The sequence below is a fragment of the Chenopodium album genome, chromosome 25 (assembly GCF_948465745.1).
Source record: "Chenopodium album chromosome 25, dcCheAlbu1.1, whole genome shotgun sequence".
NCBI classification, from domain to species: domain Eukaryota; kingdom Viridiplantae; phylum Streptophyta; class Magnoliopsida; order Caryophyllales; family Amaranthaceae; genus Chenopodium; species Chenopodium album.
The window spans coordinates 28,287,017-28,306,349 of NC_137858.1; the positions used below are offsets into that span (position 1 = coordinate 28,287,017).

Below are 19,333 nucleotides of genomic sequence, written 5' to 3' on the forward strand. Positions count from 1 at the left end.
TATTTTGTGATCCTAAAATTATATGTTTGGGTGTACTTTATCTATAATGCATGCTTAATTTAATAATTAACATAGTTTTAGGTATGTGTTAAAGATTGAGATGGGATTTTAGTTAATTATTTGTCCTTCGAGACTTTGTATGCACCCAAAACAAAAATGCACATTAATCGAAATTTGTTAAAAAATGCTACCTCCCTTTTTTCTATCTTTTGCAATTTTGGAATATATTGTACGAATATCTTATAAATAATACCTTTTAAGTTGCAAAAAATATGAAACGGATCGGAGGTAATAGATAAATACGTCGTAGTAGTATATAATTCAGAACTTTGTTATACGAAATCTTGTTCATTTTTCTCAATTTTAATTATAACTATTAAATTTTTAATTTTCTTTTTTTTTTTTTTTTTTTTTTGGAATAAATTTTTAGAGACGTTGCAATTACAATATCTTATTTGAAATTGGGCAAGATTTTGAATTATTAGACAATATAATGGAAACAAAGATGTGTTGTATTATTATTCGATAGTTAATTGTAATAAATAATTATTATTGGTCTAGTGGTAAGGTGCAATGGACATAAACAAAAGCATTAAGGTACTAAAATCATCTATAAACGACGGTTCATTGTAACAAAAAAAACCACTCTAAAATGAGGTGAATTGGGCACTGGGATCTCAGTAATACTCCCATAGTTTTATATTGTTCTTTCCATTTTGATCAATTTTATCTCACAAAACTATTTCAAATAAGAAGAGCAATATGAAACATATGGAGTAACAAATTGTGAATATTTTTCCATATTGCTATTGTCATATCGAAGATTCGTGTTGGTTTATCTTCTTAGACGCCAAGTAAGTTTATCGTTCTTCCAAAGAAATAGATGATAAATAGATTGGTTTTTTCCTAGGGTAGCTAAGTAATGTTTCTTTCTTTCAAAAATTAAACCCACGCAACATTAGATTTTATACTGCCTTGTCATGTTTTTTAGGGTGGTAAAATGATAAAGATATAGAACTCATCCTAAGAAAAATTTAAATGACAACTAAACTAGAGTCCAATGGAGTACCATATCCAAACAACACAAAGAAGCTAAAAAAAAAAAAAAAAACAAATTAAAATGCTAACAGATAAAAGCATTCAATTGTACCCATCATATATAAGCATGGTTTAATCCTATCCTTCTCTTTCGGACAATAACGTTTTCATAGGGACCATATAGTAGCATAATTATTTATTAAAATTAAAAATATTAACAAGCAACTTAAATAATTCTCCTCATTTCCTCAAAAGAAGAAGGAAAAAAAAAAAACCTAAATAATTAATTAATACTATGGAGTATATGACAGGATGGAAAAGGAAGTATATAGAGACATCATAATTATTCAAATTTTTAAAATAATATTAAAATAATGTTAGGAATGAAAGATAGAAAAATCATGAATTTCATCAACCCTTTTTGCTTGGAGCCAACTTTAATTATTTTTTCTGTTTGCTGGCATTTAAATTCACCTTCATATATATAAACCTGCATACTATGTTAACTCAAGTTTTCCCTTTTTAAAAAAATTCTCTAACATATATTTATATCTAAATTTTATATTTTTGTATTTGTTTTTCTTGTTGTCAAGTCCCTTAACAGATAGATATGTTTTAGCAACCCCAATCAAATAATCAATGCATTGTTCTGCTGTATAATCTGAAAAATAATAATAATAATAAAAAATAAAAAAATCTTCTATTGAAAGTTCTTTTGTATTAACAACAAAAATCTCTCCTTAAACTTCTTTGATTTAACAAATTTGATTTTGATGGCTATAGCTTCAACCAAAGAAGAGGCTCCGAGGCGATTATCAGAGCTTCTTAACGAGCAGCAAGAACCGTTCGTGCTAGAGATATACCTACGTGAAAGAGGGTATCGTATAAGAAAAAGCTTGGAGTTAGAGGGTGGATATACTGGTTGTTGTTCTACTTCCTCGAACCATAATGTTAAAAACAGCTCAAGCAAAGAGAATTTGAAAAAGAGCTCGACTTATCATGTACCAAGGAAGAGTAGCTCTATTTCAAGCATTGCTAGGAGTCTTGTTAATAAACTCGTTTCGAAGAAGGGGAGGAAGACGAGAACAACGAAAGAGAATGAAGTCGAGCCTGGTAATAAATATTCTTCTACTAGTGGTTCAACTACGTTGTCAAATTATACATGGTTTGAGGGCGGTACAGATGGAGATAGTATCAGTATATCATCTCCAGCCAAGAAGGAGACTACTCGTAATGATAAGGTAAATTTTCGAGTACTATTCTGTGTATGTTATTGCTGTGAGGTCGGAAACTGATTTTTATCTTCTGGCAGTCAGCATCAGATAGATTAATGATTGAATGGAGAATCGTCGAAGATGACAAGCAATGTAGTCCGGATTCAGTCCTTGATGAACTCGATTTTGAGGCTATCCCTGTTTATAATGGTAAGTTTGTTTTATCATAAACATTAAGGTTTTACAAAGTCTACAGCTTTTATGTATCAAAATTTGTGTGTAGTGCTAAATTGATTGTTCAGTCTCATACTCTTATATTTGGCACTCTGTACTTACAATTCGAATTCAAATACTTCGTCAAAATTGAAAAATCATAATGATATATGGTATTGATAATGTTTGTGGGGTTGAAACAGCGAAAAATCCGCTAGAGAGAACACCAGTAGAATCAAGAATAAGGTTTCAGAGAAATGTTTCAGAGGATGCAATTGTCTCGGCCTCGCTTTGGGAACTGCTGGTGCAGTTCAGAAACAAGCCAAAGCAACAAGGGAGGAGAAAACCATTCCCCGAGTACATGAACTCTAAGAAAGCCTTACAACAAAATCGACAACTGATGTTCGACTGCGTGAGGGAGGCGGTCGAAAGTGGGAAGCAACAGAACAACAGCAACAGAGAAAATGGACTAAAAATGGGACCTGAAGAGATTGGGAAGTTCATTTGTAGAAACTTGAAAGAATGGGGGAAACTGTCTGCTGATAAAACAAACATCAAACAGGTACTTAAACTGGACTTATTAGGAGATGATGAATGGGGTGGCTTTGAAGTATGGAAGAGAGAAATTGTTGCTGAAATTGGAAATTGTATCTTTGATGATATTACAGAACAGATTATCAGTGACATGATTGATCACTAATGAGTATTAGCGTATGTTACACGGGTACATGTACAAGTGTTTGATTCCGTTGATTTCTGTAAATTTTCATGTGTCAAAGTCTCCTATATGCACATATCGAACTATCAATGACCCAACACGATGCCCAAAGAAGTACGAAAATAATTTGAGTTTTTTTTTTTTTTTTTTAATTGGGGGGGTATTACTTGTATATAATTAGTAATATTTGACAGCACTAGTAATAGGAAAGAATAATTTTAGTTTGGAATGTATGTTGGGAAAAAGAAGATTAGTATGTGGATGTTGATGTCATTAACTCAACCACCAACAATAATTAAAGTGATGCAGACATATTTCTGTATATATTTAGAGTTTTTAGACCATCTTTGTCGTTCCTCAATCCTCATTGACATGATTAATGGTCTTGGGTCACATTGCAATTTAATTAGAATAACACATCGCCCAAAAAAAAAAAAAAAAAAAAAAAATGCAATTTCAGCTACAAATCATCAAGACAATAAATATTGTTAAGTCTGAATTTGTTTTCATTAACTAAAAAAATTGTTACATATAGGGTATATGTGGTGTGGTCTTTGTACACATAGCTGATGACAAAAGTCATTATATAGTTGTTTGTTGCTACTGACTAATTACCTAATTCAATATAAACCTAGTTTGAGAGGCATACACATACACATTACAAGGGACATAATTAGGGACATATCTTAAATTATTTGACATAATTTGTTGCAAAATATCATATGCTCAAATTCCTAGCATTTTGTGTATTTTGTGTTAAATTAAAGAAGAACCATAAAGATATGAACTTCATACACTAATTGCCAAAATTAATAAAATCAAGGTTATCAATCTTGACTTTACACAAATGCTGAAAAGATTGAGGGAAATCTCAAACATGCATTACAATATATAATCACCAAAATGGTAGGGTAGAGAGTTAATTCTCATTTATATTTCAAAAGAAGAAAAAAAAAATCTTACAAAATGAGTCTTTGGCATATTCGATAAAATATAGTTGTGAAGGTAGTTGTTAGCTGTGTACAAGCTTTTAGCTATGAAGATTAATAATGTAGGTATGAGTGTTTGATAAAGTAGCGGTTGACTAGTTGTTACATACTTCCTCTGTTCTTTTTTACTTGACCCGCTTTGACTTTTACACTATTACCACTCCTCTTTTGACCGTATTCTGTGAAATACATGTAAATAAATTTATTCATGTTAGATCTTGTTAGAACCGTCTCAACAAGTACTATCACAACATATAACTTTTATAATTGTTACGTATAGAAAAATAAAGTTATCGATGGTTAAAGGTGTGCATCGGCAAGTGTGATACAAGAAACATGTCAAGTAAAAAGTAGTACAAAATCAACATTTTTTAAAAAATACTATAGATTAAATTTTCAACAGCTACTTCTAACTTCAGAAGCTAATATTTTTAACTTTTGATAAAAGCTACCTCCACTACTAAAAGCTACCCCACCTACTACATTGCCAAACACTACTCCCTCTGTCCCTAAATTACATTCCTATTTGTAAAATTACACGGGAATTAAGGAAGAAAGAATAAGACAAATAATAATGATAAAATATTTCAATGGGAAATAAAAAAACATTAAATGATGTCTTTGAATAAAACAAAGATAGATTATGATTAATGATGTCATCTCATCAATCCTTTGCAAAAAGAAGGACCAGTAACATGCTTCTAATTGAAAATAAAGAACCAATCATATTCATTAGGTTAGTTATGGGAAGTACAAACTTGAGAAAAACAATGTAGAGAGAAAATAAGAGTGAGATTAGGATCGTAAGAGTGAGAAAGCATTAAATATACAACAGAAAAAGAGAGTTGATTTGGGATATTTGGAAAAAAAAACTTATTAAAAATGGAAAGGAGGAATGTAATTTTGGAATACCCAAAATAGAAACCAGGAATGTAATTTAGGGACAAAAGGAGTAATAATTTTTATTAAGTAGGTCAAACCACTAAAAGCCACTCAAGAGCTAACGTTAAACACGCCCTAACAAAGTCCTGATTGACTATGAATAGATCGAATAGAACTTGAAAAACACAAACTTTCATATGTGGCTGGCCACACCATGTGGCTAGCCTAAAATTTATTTTTTCTTTTTTTTTTTAATATTTTCTCTCTCTCTTCTCATACCTCTCGGTTCCCTCACCAACGCCCCAACTCAACTACCTCAACATCTTCCTCGTCGTCCTCTGGGAGCATGTGCCCCTCTAGGGTTTGTAACCTAAAATTCCGTGGCGTGATTGGCTGCGCAATCAGAGAGTGCCACGTGTCACCTGGGGGCGTCGTTTTGCGGCTTTCACTGTCATTTCTCGGGATTTGGGCCTGATGTAATAAGGTCCTTTTCTCTTTGCTGATTTTAGGTGCCCCTTTAGGGCATTTGACACGCGTCATCTTCTCATAGGGACACGTGTCGCCCTTTAAATGGGACACGTGTCGCCCTTTAAATGGGCCACGTGTCACTACGGGATTGGACCACGTATTTGGGTTATTTTTACCTAAACACTTCTCATCATGTAAGAGTTGTTTGTTTGCATCATACAATGGTTTCCCTATCATGCCCATAAATATAGCCTTCACCTTAAACCTTCTAGACTGTTGTGCTTTGTATGGATTATTTTCTGTTGGAAGAAGATAGAATGTCCTTGTTTCTGGGTTTACAAAAAACCAATACTCATTAATGTGTATCCATTGTTGCATGTCAACAAATAAAGGGTCCCCTTCAGCAGGTTTTGGGGTAATGTGACTAAGAACCCATTTCAGTCTTGCTATTTTATGGTTATCAGTTAGTGTTGGTATGTTTGTGTTTGTGTGTGTTCTTAGTCTACCCCTTTTCCTTAACCTGTTAATAGCAGACTTGGAAACATGAAGTGCTGCAGCATATTCTCTTTCAGTTTGTCTCTTGTACAAAGGCACTAATGTTAAGAATTCATCAATGTACTCTTTTTGTTTTCTATCAACAGTATCTAATTTTTTGGTCCTAACATCTACAACATTTCCTTCTAACATGTGTTGCTTAATTACCAGAAACCATCTTCTTGTTGTTGATCTATGCACATGATGCTTTCTGGCCAAACTGGATAAATATCCTCTTGGCAAAGAGTCCCCCTCCATATTAAGCATAATCGCATCAACAAGTTGGCGCTTTTCTTCTACTGTCATTTCTCTGCTTTGTCTGCCATACAAATGTAGTGGACCATGTTGTTCACCATCATCATCTGCATCATAATCAGCTTCTTCTGAGTTGCTACTGTCTTCTTCAGTTTCTTTATCAAAGTAGGCTTCATCTGTCAAATGCTGTCATGCAGCCATTGTTTGCTCCTCATTGTGCAGTTGATTTTCATTAAAAAAAAAAAAGGGTTCTTCAAAGAATTAAAAAAGAGTTCTTCAAAGAACTCTACCATGAGTCCCTTACCTTTATTTTTCAGGCTGTCTGAAGGTGATGAAGTGGTGGCTGGAATTTTTTGAATGGTCTTCAATGGAGCCTAGAAGAACTGAACATAGATGCTGCTTTTGATTAACTTAGCACTGTGAATTTAGGCTAATTTCAAACTAATTGTAGGATTGTGTAATTTGTAGGGATTGCGTTTTGTAAAAACTAAATTATTCACCCTAAACCCCCCCCCCAACCCCTCCCTCATCTGTCTTTTGGTTGATAAACAAACAGTAAAGTGGTTTGGAAACTCCTCTATTTATATGGGGATTTGATTTGAATGGTATGCAATACAGGTTTTGGGGTATTTGGGAAATTTTTTGAAATCGGCTTGAAATTTTGAGAGGGAAATTCGTGGGAAAGGAAAAAAAAAAGGGGGGGGGGGGGGGGACTCCCTCCTAAAGTTGGCTAAAAAAAAGGGAGGGAATTCCCACCCATGTGAAAAGTCAGAATTATTTGGGTGGGAAAAGTCCACCTCACCAAATTTTCCCACTACTTTTACTTTATTAAAAAAAGATCCCACATGATTTTCCTCTCATTTTACTCCCTTAAATCCTTAATTACTTAATCTACACATGCTTAAAGCCCTTTAAAAGTTTTGCCTAGGTTTGCATAAAGTTATCCTTTGTTGCAACTAAAATGAACCGGGTTAAATAAAAATAAATAAAAAAAACTTTTGTAAGAGAGTTTTTTTTTGGTTTTCTTTTTTGGTTTTTTTTTTTTTTTACTTGACAATTATCTTTCGAATGGGATTAGAAAAATCCACCAAAGTCATTATTGGAACGATTGTGATCACATTCATATCTAGTAATCTTCTCAATTAAGGATCAATTTGGTTTCGCCAGCAACACCAAGGGCTTCTCATCATGTCAGAGAAATCTCATCTGAGTTCAAAAGCAGGCTAACTTAGATAAATAAAGCATGCATTAACTACGTGTTAAATGCAATGGAACTAAAAACTAATTGACCAATACAATTGAAGGCGCCGAAGCCTTACATCAAAGCTCAAAATTTTCATTGAGCCTAGTCTTAATACACCCAAGGAGACACACAACTCATAATTTACACAGCTGACAATTCCATCAAATCTCACAATTAAATTCATGACAGATTAACTTAGAATGGCTGCAGGTTGTATAAACTAAGTCCATCCATTGTCAAAATATGCAAGCTCATGACAAATATGGGGCAGATACTAATAATTCTAAAACCCGAAAGAGCAGCTTTCCATAACTGGGTTCTGAGACTTATGATCCTCAAGCCTAGATTTACAATCAGTGTGAAAGGATGCCATTGATCTTTGGCGAGAGACAAATGCCACTCTAAACTGTTCGATCCCTTGTTTGAGATTATTTCTTTTTTGTACCTCAGACTTGTATCTCTCCAACAACATATCTCTCTCTTCTGATACTAACCTTAGATTTTGGCTGGATTTAAAAACTTTATCAAGCAAGGTTTCCCTATCTTGCTGCAGAACCTGTAATTCTCTCTCAAGGTCAAGGTACCTTGAATTTGACTCTTCCAGAACCTGTTTAGATTGATCATGATCCTTTTCAAGGCTTATGTATTTGTCTCTGTATGTGTTGATTTCTTTGCTCAATTTCTCCTTCCAATAAGCGAAATCCTCCCCGAAGTCAACACCCTTTACCAAAGAAAAAGAATATAAAACTAATTCAGAGATCCTCCTAATAGTTAATCAAACAATAAGACACCATGCTTTCTAGAGTAATCTCATCTTTCCCACCAACAGCAACCTACTGAGTACTGACTTTCAATATTATCATGTGATTCCCACCAGTTGGTTCTGTCATGCATAAAATCTTTCCTAGGTGAAACTCATTATAATATCAACAACATATGAGTATCAAATTAGTTTTGCCACATGATTTGATAATTTTGACATAAAACAGTTCAGAACTATGGAAGTGGCTTTTCTTTCATTTATCCCTATAACTTTGTGATTTAGTAATAAACGTGAGATAAATTTGACAATAGAGTAATGAATAAATCAGTTTGTAGAGAGGATAATACAGGCATAAAGTTAGATGTTTAGATCAAAAGTCTGGAAAGAAATATAGTGTAGCCTAATGTCAAGGTGAGGAGTAGCACAAAAAATAATGAGTGAAATCTGGACAATATTAGCCTAGAAACTACCTTATAATCAGAACCGCATTGTCTGGTTGTCGATTCTTTCTCCGTTGTAGTTTGTGCATCTGATGATGCCAACAATGCAACAGAATTGTTCAATCTATCACAAAGAATTTTACACTGCTCTTGCAGTATAGAGGTATCCGTGCTGAAAGTTTGATGACCATCTACAGACATTCTGCAGTGAGTTTCCAAAGTTGAAAAAAGATTTGTGCCAATCTCAGTCATGATGGTTAGCAAGATATTTGCAAAAGATTTTTCATCGTCAACAGCACGCTGCATAAATCCAACTGGTACAATTAGACTTAAGCCAGATGGAGTCACTTCACTTATAAATTTGTATATGTAGAGCATTGTGATATCAGTATACCTGCATAACAGATAAGACATCCTTATATATGTCTTTACATGTTGTCACAGAGTCAGACAGCATTTGAGGAACTTCTCTTGTCAATTTGGCCTCCTCCCGAAGTTCAATGATCTCTTTGGTTAAATTATTATTCAACAAGACCTGATCTCTATAATTTTTCTGCAAATACATCATACATGAAGATATGAATCTAAAAAAGAATATAAATCTTTACGAATATGTATATAAGTTTAGTTTCTAAATGTAATTCAGATTCACAAACCAAAGAGCAACTAATTGTAGAAAAGTGGATACATATAATAACTTCAAACAATGATTTGCAGCAGATACATTATAATGCAAGTAATATGTAGGCACTAAGTGTGGTTTATGTGAGCAACAAGGATAAATTTCACCAACTAACCTCAAGTTCGTCTTTCTCTTTAGTTGCAATTTCCATTTGCTTTCTGAGGTTCTGAATCTCGTGCTCATAACGACCTTTTGAGTAAGCCTGATAAAGATAACTTTAACTTTGTTATATGTATCTTACAAAGCAAAATTCTTTTAAGGTAAACGTATCTTACAAAGCAATTAACTGCAAGAGATCCCAAACTGTCGATACCAACTCAATTTACATGAACCTTAGTTTCACTCTATCGCTATCTCTCTCTTCACTGTTAGAGTCAAGTGTACTGGAGCAGACACATTTTATTTATATTTGTAAAATGAGAAGGAATGAGAATTACTGCCAAGTTCTGACAACAAAATGAGAAACAAAATTCTTGATCTTCATTCTTCACACATTCTCACATCTTAAGTTACTTTACAATTTCTTATAACTACTACCCTTTCTAGTTTCTACCCTTATTATTTATACTCCCTGTATTAGATTTTTATTAACCCACCTTCATTTTAAGTGTTTATTATATGTATCTCACAAAATATACCACATTCCCACCCTCTCTCTACATAATTTTTTTTATTATTTTTTACCAGCTTACCTTTCTACTTTATCCACCTTTACATCTACTCAACTCTCTTATAAACAAAAGTTTACAATAAATAGATACGTCAAAAAGAAGTTACAATTATTGGATTCTAGGATTTATTGGGATAGGACATTAGGGATGTTAGAAACTACTCAAAATACACAACTAAGCTTCAAGAATGAATCTTACAGGACTAATGCCATCAGATGACAGGGACCGAACTTTAATTGCAGGAGTCATACAAATTGTATCAAGATCAGCTACATATCCTTTATTCATCTTCATCCACGCATCTTCGTCTGCCACATCGTTGAATGCATCAGGAAGGGGACTTGAATCAGAATCAGATACTGTTGCATAATTTGATCGTCGAACAACAAAAGATTTGGGAGCTTCTTTAAAGCCAGGGGTGCTGAAAGCTTCTTCTTGCCGCATATGTTGGCTATTAATGCTCCTCTCCCCCATTCCTTGACCTGAGAAACCTTGATGCTACAATATGCAAAGAAAAACAAACCTCAGATGGATAAGACAAGACTATCATTGGCCATTTAAAAGATGGTTTGGTAATTCTATTGTCTCAAAGCACACCTGAGAATTGCTCTTTCTCTCACTGTCTGAAAAGTTCACCATATTACTGAGGTTGTTAATTTTAATTTGTTGTTCTTTGATGTGCAGATCCCTTAGTCTTTGAAGTTTTCTCTCCTCTTCAAGCTCCATGGCAAGCTTTTCATGTTCTAGTTCATACTAATAAGAGAATGATCAGTGAATACCTCAACTTTATTGTTTTAGCAAAGGGATAGAACAAGTACAAGAGACTACTCAACAAGAGATACTGCACCTTAAGCAAGTCATTCCGCAATTTCAAGATTTCTTGTTCCATAACTACAGCTTGAGATCCCTAAACAAGAGAATATCAATTAGGTATACTTTAATGAGCCACGAGCCCAAGAAAGTCAAGGTTAGCAAATAAACTATACCTGAAGTTTTTGCCGTAGTTCCTCTATTTCCAAAGTTTGACGCTTCAACAAGGCCGCATCAGTCAAGATCTAATACAAAAATTATTGATCAGCAGGCCATAATCAAATGTATACATGAATGTTAAGTAATAGATCCTTTATTTTCATCCAAAAGAATGGTTCCAAAACAAAACATTGAAAAAAATGAAAATTTAGCTATTATACACTAATAAACGGAGTAAAACAATTGGATTCGTTAACAGCAGGTGAAAGTGCTATGAATAATTATTAGAAACGACTCAAATTATCTGTAATGTAAGAAGAAATATGCATATGTTCTTTATACTGTCAGAAGCAGTGCATTAACATTTGTAAGTTAGTACAGGCCCCTACACCAAATAATTTCTAGGTATCTAGGGAAAAAACCTGATGATTATATGTATAAAACTCCAAATGAATACAGATTCACTTCTGTCTCAAAATACTTAGTTCATCAGCAAGTTCAACTCTTTATTTAAGTTAACGCAGCAGTCAACACGTATCTTTAAATGTTGAGTGGGACCAAATATGTTCATCAATGGTGTCAATGAACAAAAGACCGAGCAAGAGTGTAACAAACCTCATTCACTTGAGCACAATTAGTAACACGTTTAGCTCTGTTAGCAAACTGAAGAGTGCCTTTAGTTTCTTCAACATGAACCTAACCATTTAGTAAGACATCAAAGTCAAACACTTCAAAATAATCTTAATGCACTAATTCAAATCAACTGTTCTTAAAGCGACCAAACCTCTTCAGGAGCTACTGTGCAGATAATTGAAGTTTTAGCATTGCCACCAAGTGAAAATTGGAGTATGCGAGTCAGCTTACTGTCACGATAAGGAATATGTCCCCTGCCAAACCCATAAATCTGTGTCAATGACTTGACCATTGAGAACAAATTAATGCTAGTGAGTTACAAACCTTTGTTTAGCTCCTTCACTTAGCTTGTTGATGACATTGCCAAGAACCATCAGGCTCTTGTTAATGTGTTTTCCTTCCTTTAATCTTACTCCATCAGCACCAGTTTTCGCAATTCTCTCTGATCCCGCCAGATCCACCAAATTCTAAATTTAATTGAACAAAAGAAGGATATTAAAACCCATAACACTAAAAAAGGAAAGTGATATATGAAGTATATATAAATGATAGAAAGAAATAACAAACCAAAGCAGAAACACGGATAGCATCTGAACTAGAACCGTCCATCTCCTTAGTCTTACTTTCTATGACCTGTTAATGAAACCACAAACAGTTACAAAAGCTCGTAAATTACTTTTAAAGCTCAAATCAGATTACGGCATTGAGAAACTACCATTCTGAAGATTGTGTGTGACCTGCTACTTCGTACATTCATATTTGTTTCACCAAAATGTCTATTGACTGCATCATTCAATTCAGAGATCAAGCATTAGAATTTTTGTCACAATTCACTAAATACAACTCGAGTGCATATTGCAGCAAGGCTAGACAAACCTTCTCCTGCTTCGAGAAGCTTGTGCACTTGCTCAGCATCGCTCACAATTTCTTCTCTAAGGCCAGCAACAAAAACGCCACGCTACAAACAAATCACAATTAGTGAACCTTCCTCTCTCGAAACTGAAAATGAATTAGCATAGGCTACTAAATTTACCTCCAAACTTTCATGGATCTGCAGCTTCTGGTTGTTTACCATCAAAAGGTCATTGATTTCTTCATTATATATTTCCATGTATGACACACGAATCAAAAACTCCCTCTCATCATGCTGAAAACAACAGAAATCTTGCGGCTTAGATACTCAACTACAAAATTATCGCGGTACTATGACTACACGGAATAATCACTTTTGGTTCATGTAGCCGACCCCACTTATGGGGTTAAGGCTTTGATTGATTGATAGATATGAAGTTTATGCCGTAATGAGGATCAACCAAGGCAAAGACCAGAAATTTCACCTTTGTTATCATGTCAAAAACATCCTTGACAGCCCGGTGAATGATCCCGGGATCGTTTTCGGAACCATTCATAGTGAATGTCTTTCCACTACTAGTCTGCCCATATGCAAAAACAGTGCCTACAAAACATACAAATTATCAGAAACAACTAACTATCCTACATAACATAATAATTATTAATCAACAACAAAAATTACAATCATACTTCCAACAGAAAACTGCAATAATTATAATTGAAATTAACAAAATTAAATCATCCTTTTATAATCAATCAATTTTCAACAAAAAAAAAATTGATTTTCATAACTGAAATCAACCGAAAAACAACAATCAGCCTTTATAATCAATTTTACAAATTACGGAAAATCATCGATTTAATGCTCGAAAATTGCTACAATTAGCATTTAAAAAAAAAAAAATACCGTTAAATCCTTCAACGGCGGCATTAATAATATCCTTAGTAAGAAGCTCATAAATCCTAGAATTTGGGCAAGATTGATCAAAAACATGATCTGTAAAAATAAACAAGAAAAAATAAAGAAATATTCAAATCAAGAATTAATTAATTAATTAAAAAATAGGAAGTAATCGTGAAACAAAATTTCAAACCGAAGGTAAAGGCAACGCCGGAAATGGGAGTGCCGGAAGACTTGTGAAGAGAAATGCGATTATTGTCGACATTCCAGAAGGTTCCATTAAAGGATTCTTGGGTTACTGGAGGTCTCACTCTTACTGCAACACAAATCTTCTCCATTTTTTCTTCCTATAAAATTTTGGTCAATGTTTTTTTTGTTTTTTTTTTTTTTTTGGGTGGAATGGGGTGAGTGTTTTTGAATTGAAATGAGAGAGGGATTTCCAAGGGCGGGCTTTGGTAGGTACTTTTATGTTTTGAATTAGATTAAGTTACAGAAATGCCCCTGTGAAACTTAATAGTCATTAGACAAATCTTCCTTTTCTCTTCTTGCCTTCTTGTGCCAATGGAATACTCGTAATGAGTCAATATTGTTGATGATATTATGTTTTCTAGCTCTCTTTTTTCTTCTGTTTTTTGGTCTTTTGTTAAGCGTGATGGAAATTTTGTTGTTCACCACTTAGCTAGGTTAGTGCCTATAGATCGTGAACAATGTTGGGTAAACCACGCTCCAAGAGAGGTACGCTCCACTTGAGGTTTCGTCTTATGTACTTGTTGACAATCTTACTATGATATAAATATGTACTAACTGTCTTTTTTTAAAAAAAGTATGTACTTCATAATTTCATATTGAATATTTCAAAAAGTTGTAGATGAGGTATTGATCGTTTGCAAAATTGCAAATAGAGTACTAAAACATGTAATTAGGTTATAATCGGTTAAAAAAATATAAAATAAATCAAATATTGTATACTACCTCTATTAACTTTTAATTGCAACTTTGGAATATTTTATATCTCACAAATAATACCCTAAATTTGCAACTAAAAGTTAACAGAGATACTCCCTTCGTTTTTTTTTAAGTGTTACAGTTTGACCGTCACATAGTTTTAGGCAATTTAATTGAGTTAAATAAAATAAGAGATAAGTGGAGTAGTTGGAGTATTAAGAATTTGTAAAAGATAGTGAGGTTAATAGTTTATTGAAAAGTAATGAATGTGAGAGGAAACATATAGTAATAAAAAAAAATAGTCATGGGTTTGGGTGGGAGTCGTGGGACCATGAGAGGACCATGAGAGAGTTATACTATTTTAATGTAGTTTTTTGCCAAAAAAGGAAGTGTAACCAGTGGCGGACCCAGCCTTGGTCCTGCTGGGTCACGTGACCTAGCAGAAAAAAAAAAATCATTTTTTGTTTTTAAATGGCACCTATTGGAAAATCCATAACCCTTTATAAAAGCCAAATTGGGGTGGGGAGTTTTTACTTTTAGGATTTTCCTTATGAACAATGCTAGGACGGATTTGCCCCTGCCACAATTTTTTTTTTGTTCTGCTGCAATAGTGCTCTTCCTTTTTTGCCCTCTTGCTTTCTTGCTGCTTCTTTCTTTACAAAAAAGTAACACTTTTTGGTGTGCTGGCAGGTGATGGAGATACACGTGTGGTGACAAGTTGAAGAGGTGGTAGATTGAAGATGTTTACACGTGGGTTTATGGAGACAATCAAGTTTAGCTTAGGATTAGTGCATAGAGAAAGCTACTGATTTCTTGATATCTTTTGTGTACTTCTGATTTTGGTTTTGCTTGTAATCTTGAATCAAATTGCATATTAATATTGGGTTTGATGTTGGGTTTGATTGTCAATGTATAAAATGATTTACACATTGTAGGATTGCTAATGATTACCATGATTACCTGCTAATCAAATCAAATCTATTCAAATCTGTTATAGTATTGCTAATGATTTAAATACATGTTTTTCTGCTATTGTATTAAATCTTCATCTCAATATTATCTCATTATGGTTGTTTTGATGCATAACTATATAATATTGCTTGTGCTTGTCAAATGTATAATTTAAATAGTTTGATTAGCATGGTCTTGTTGATTTATTATCAGTCGGGAATTTCTGATTGTATGTCATTTAACATTGCTGTTAGAGAATTGCTTAACATTGCTATTATAGAATTGCTAATGATTTTGTTAGAATTTTGGCTTGGTACTAATTAATATTTTTGTGTTATATATGTACTACTGATGAATTTGTATTATGTATGTCTTTGGTTTCAAAAAAAACTTCCATTGTGAAAGGGGTGTGGATAATAAGTAATGTAGCCTATTATATTGTGGTTATTTGGATATTAGCTGGATAATAAGATGAGGTGCAGAAAGAAATTATTGTTGGGAGTTCCAAGTAAGGTGCAGTTGCTTATCCAGTGGTTATTCGGCTATAATCTGGATATTAAGGTGGGTTGCATCTCCCAAGCTATTATTTAGTGGATTTTCAGGTGTCTTCGCATGCTACTTGACCTTGTACTTGAAGGTTTTATGCTTTGGTGTTGCCATGTATAAAAGCCACTTATGTTATGGTGACTAATTACCAACCCAGAGGCAAGAAAAAGGGGAAAAAAAAACTGGGGATGAAAGGAAAATATAAGAATTTGGTAAGAACATATTAGATTATTTTCGCTTATTATGCTATATAGTGTTCGCCAATTTGACTTAAATTGCACGGCATTGTACATAAACAATATTGTATTACCTCTTGATATGCTGCCCTGATATTACATTAAAATTGGGCTCAAATTATTGACTTTCAAAGAACAGATTCATTGATAACCAAAGCTTGTACTGATTGGACTTGCAATATGGACTTTTGATTATTGTTGTTTATGAATTTAAGGGGTTTATGGATGGACAAATTTATATCTGGTTTTGATGCTTCCATTTGTTATTATATCAGATGATGATTTGATCATTGCTTAGATTAGCATTATTTTGATGAGTGCTTAGTCAAGGAAATCAAAATCTTTGATTTTTTGAATTAAAAATTTGATCATTGCTGAGATTAGCATTATTTTGATGAGTGCTTAGTCAAGGAAATCAAAATTTTTGATCTTTTGAATTAATAATATTGTTATAGTGCATATTTTGTTGGTTTGATTATGCTGGTTGTTTTTTTAGTTTGTTTACTCCTTTTTTTTTGGGGGGGGCTGGTTATGTGGGATGCTTTGTAAATAATTTTTTTGGGTTAATTATTGTTTTTGTTTTTTATTTTTTTAAATTTTTGTTTGATTCTATTTTTTTGGGTGCTGATTATGGTCATTACTTTGTTTTGCTTTGTTGTAATTTATTGTTTCGCGTATATTCTGAATTGTTTAGAGGATATTTGGTTAATTTGTTCTTTGTTGTTTTTGGTTGTTTATGTAGGTACCCAGCATCTAAGGTTGCAGTTTTTGGTGCTTCAGAACCTGCTGTATGTGTTTACGCTTTCTTATTTGTGTTGCTATTTAGATTAATCTGAATACGATGTGATTGTGTTAGAGTATATGTTGATTTGTTTTATGGTTTTTGTCTTTTATGTTCTTATTATAGTGCTATGGAATCTTAGTTTGATTGTGGTTAGTTGGTATGCATGTATGGTTACCATAAGGATTATTTGTTAAGGGTGTGGTCAGATTTATATAGTGAAGCTATGTGTATACATTAGGACATTTCTAAGGGTTATAAGTTGCTTAGGTGATGTTTTGTGGTCGCTTAGCTTCTGATGGTATACATTGATCATGGCTACAGGTTATGGGGACAGAGCCATTGAAAGTTGCCATTTCTTTTCAATGCTTGTTGAATCAGGTTATTGATTTCCTAAAGCTAGCACCACCTGTTTATCGTTTAACTGGTGAATCTGGGAATGCTGTTGAGCTTTCTCTTGTGACTGATTGTATTCTCTCCCCCTATACGTTTGAGGGTGGCTCTGCTCTGACCTTGGATGCTTCCCGTGAAAATGCTGCTGAACAAGCTGTTCGTTTTTTACGAGCAGACTATGGGTTGCTGATTCATGATTTAACTGCAGAAGCTATGTATAGGCTTGATTTATGTGCTTTTCTTTTTGAGATGAAGCGCATTGCATTGAACTCGCTGAAAAAGCCTTCGCCAAAGGGTGTGGCTAAGTGGCCTGTCCCGCCAACAAAGCATACTGGAAATAAGTGCATATGCATTGACTACATAGATGTGCTGCGTATTTTGGTTGTTGCAACTAAATCAAGGGTTTCTGGTGTGGAAGTTGCTGAACTTTCTGCAGGAAAGTGGGTGTCTTGGCTGACGGTGTATTTTGGTGGCAATGTTGATTTGGAATGTGTTTATAGTGCTTTGTCCAGTAGTTGCAAGGAAGCAAAGCAAGATGCTGCTAAGCGGGCTGTTAAGGTCTTGCGTATTCGCTACAATGTTGACATAGTTGATCTTAACTATGGAAAGGGGGTTTACTCTGGTATTAAGTGTGCATTGGCTAGGGAGAGTTATATGTCAGTGAGGGAACGTGCACTTGGAAAGCAAGGAGAGTTGCATTTAGCTCCTTATATTGGTGGAAGTGACTGCCTCACGCCTCGGTCAGGCTATCATAGGATCCCAACTCCTGCCTTGCCTCCAGCAGCCCCTTCCAAGCCAAAGGCTTCTCCTTCATTTGGCCAGCATGCTGCTGCACGCTCTGTTCCGATACTTGATGGCTTGTTTGTTCCAGTTCCAGATGACTTGGAAACTGTGTTTAAGCGTAGGATGATTTAGATTAGCTTGGATTGGAACATGTAGTTTAGCTGGGAATATGTAGTACTTAATCTAAGAGTCTGTGTTAGGTTGGCATAATGTGTTGGTTTTTTGTCTAGAAATTGTACTGCTAAGTCATCCCAGCTTGCTTTTGCCTTTCTTTGTAGTGTTAGCTAATGGGATGTAATCTTATGGTTTAAGACAGTGTCTTTGTATGCAATGCAGTGTTGCTTTAACTGAATGGAAGTATCTATGTTGGTTCTCTTTTTTGTATAACTTGCTGCACTCTTTTATTATTATCATGTTATGCATATTTGTTGCTGTTCTTTTATTTATGCATTCTTATTTTTTTTGAATTTTGCAAGCCTTGCAGAAGACAGACAAACATTAAATTGTTTCGATTCAAGTTGTTGACTCAGTTTATCATTTCATGGGTATGATTTTGGCCTTAATCTAGCATTTTTTGAAAAAAAACATAGATTACATAAGACTTTTCTGTAGGAATTAAAATAGTCTTGTATCTTATTATTTCTAAAATGCTTAAAAAATATATGACAGAAAAGGCTAAAAATTATGGGACTTATGTAAGGCAACGTGCTAGCAAACGTTCACTTGCAATTGATGCTCTTTCAGGACTAAATGGAATCAGGTTGGGCTGAGTTATTAAGTTTGTAGCTTTATATGTGAAATGGTTCAAGACTAAATTACAGTTACATGCTTGTTACTGTTATTGTTAGAGATGGTAAGGTGGTTGATAACAGTGCAAAGAAGGCACGCATGAACAATGGCAAGAAAAAGATAAATGCCAATACAGCTCCTAAGCAGTCTAATTCAAGGAAGTCCAGTGAGATTTTTGATCTTTTATTGTTTTTGCTTAAATGTTATCTATTTAGTCCTTGCTAATCTATAATTTACAATGTTATAGAGGGAGTAATCAATGGGGATAATCAGGTAGCTGACAATATTATGGAGAAAGTGTGTACTAATACTAAGAAGAAGAAAAAAACAGTTTCAGAACAGGAACTTAAACAATCTTCTCAAAGGAAAGCAAGTAAGTATATTTGTTTGATTGTGTAAGTTTATAGATGAGATTTGTATTGTGGTTTTTGTTTGACAGAGTCA

At 34.0% G+C, this 19,333-nt stretch overlaps 3 protein-coding genes across 3 annotated transcripts; 1 reads left to right on the forward strand and 2 right to left on the reverse strand.

Moving 5' to 3' along the window:
- The first annotated feature begins 1,368 nt into the window (after positions 1-1,368).
- Positions 1,369-3,595, forward strand: LOC145615289 (uncharacterized). Its single transcript, XM_081670353.1, has 3 exons — positions 1,369-2,279; positions 2,351-2,462; positions 2,669-3,595. Exons 1-3 carry the CDS (start codon positions 1,812-1,814, stop codon positions 3,163-3,165), a joined length of 1,077 nt encoding a protein of 358 aa, XP_081526479.1. The 5' UTR covers positions 1,369-1,811; the 3' UTR covers positions 3,166-3,595.
- A 1,551-nt stretch (positions 3,596-5,146) lies between these two features.
- Positions 5,147-6,362, reverse strand: LOC145613922 (uncharacterized). The gene is made up of 2 exons (XM_081668957.1): positions 5,699-6,362; positions 5,147-5,208 (listed from the first exon to the last, which is right to left on the reverse strand). The coding sequence occupies exons 1-2, from the start codon at positions 6,360-6,362 to the stop codon at positions 5,147-5,149; spliced, it is 726 nt and encodes a 241-aa protein (XP_081525083.1).
- Positions 6,363-7,538: 1,176 nt separating this feature from the next.
- Positions 7,539-14,001, reverse strand: LOC145614840 (kinesin-like protein KIN-7N). The gene is made up of 18 exons (XM_081669901.1): positions 13,659-14,001; positions 13,472-13,561; positions 13,050-13,168; positions 12,746-12,859; positions 12,589-12,670; positions 12,428-12,495; positions 12,280-12,345; positions 12,037-12,179; positions 11,864-11,966; positions 11,695-11,775; positions 11,097-11,165; positions 10,958-11,017; positions 10,708-10,863; positions 10,309-10,608; positions 9,555-9,641; positions 9,152-9,310; positions 8,788-9,057; positions 7,539-8,275 (listed from the first exon to the last, which is right to left on the reverse strand). The coding sequence occupies exons 1-18, from the start codon at positions 13,801-13,803 to the stop codon at positions 7,838-7,840; spliced, it is 2,550 nt and encodes an 849-aa protein (XP_081526027.1). The 5' UTR covers positions 13,804-14,001; the 3' UTR covers positions 7,539-7,837.
- Between the last annotated feature and the right edge of the window lie 5,332 nt (positions 14,002-19,333).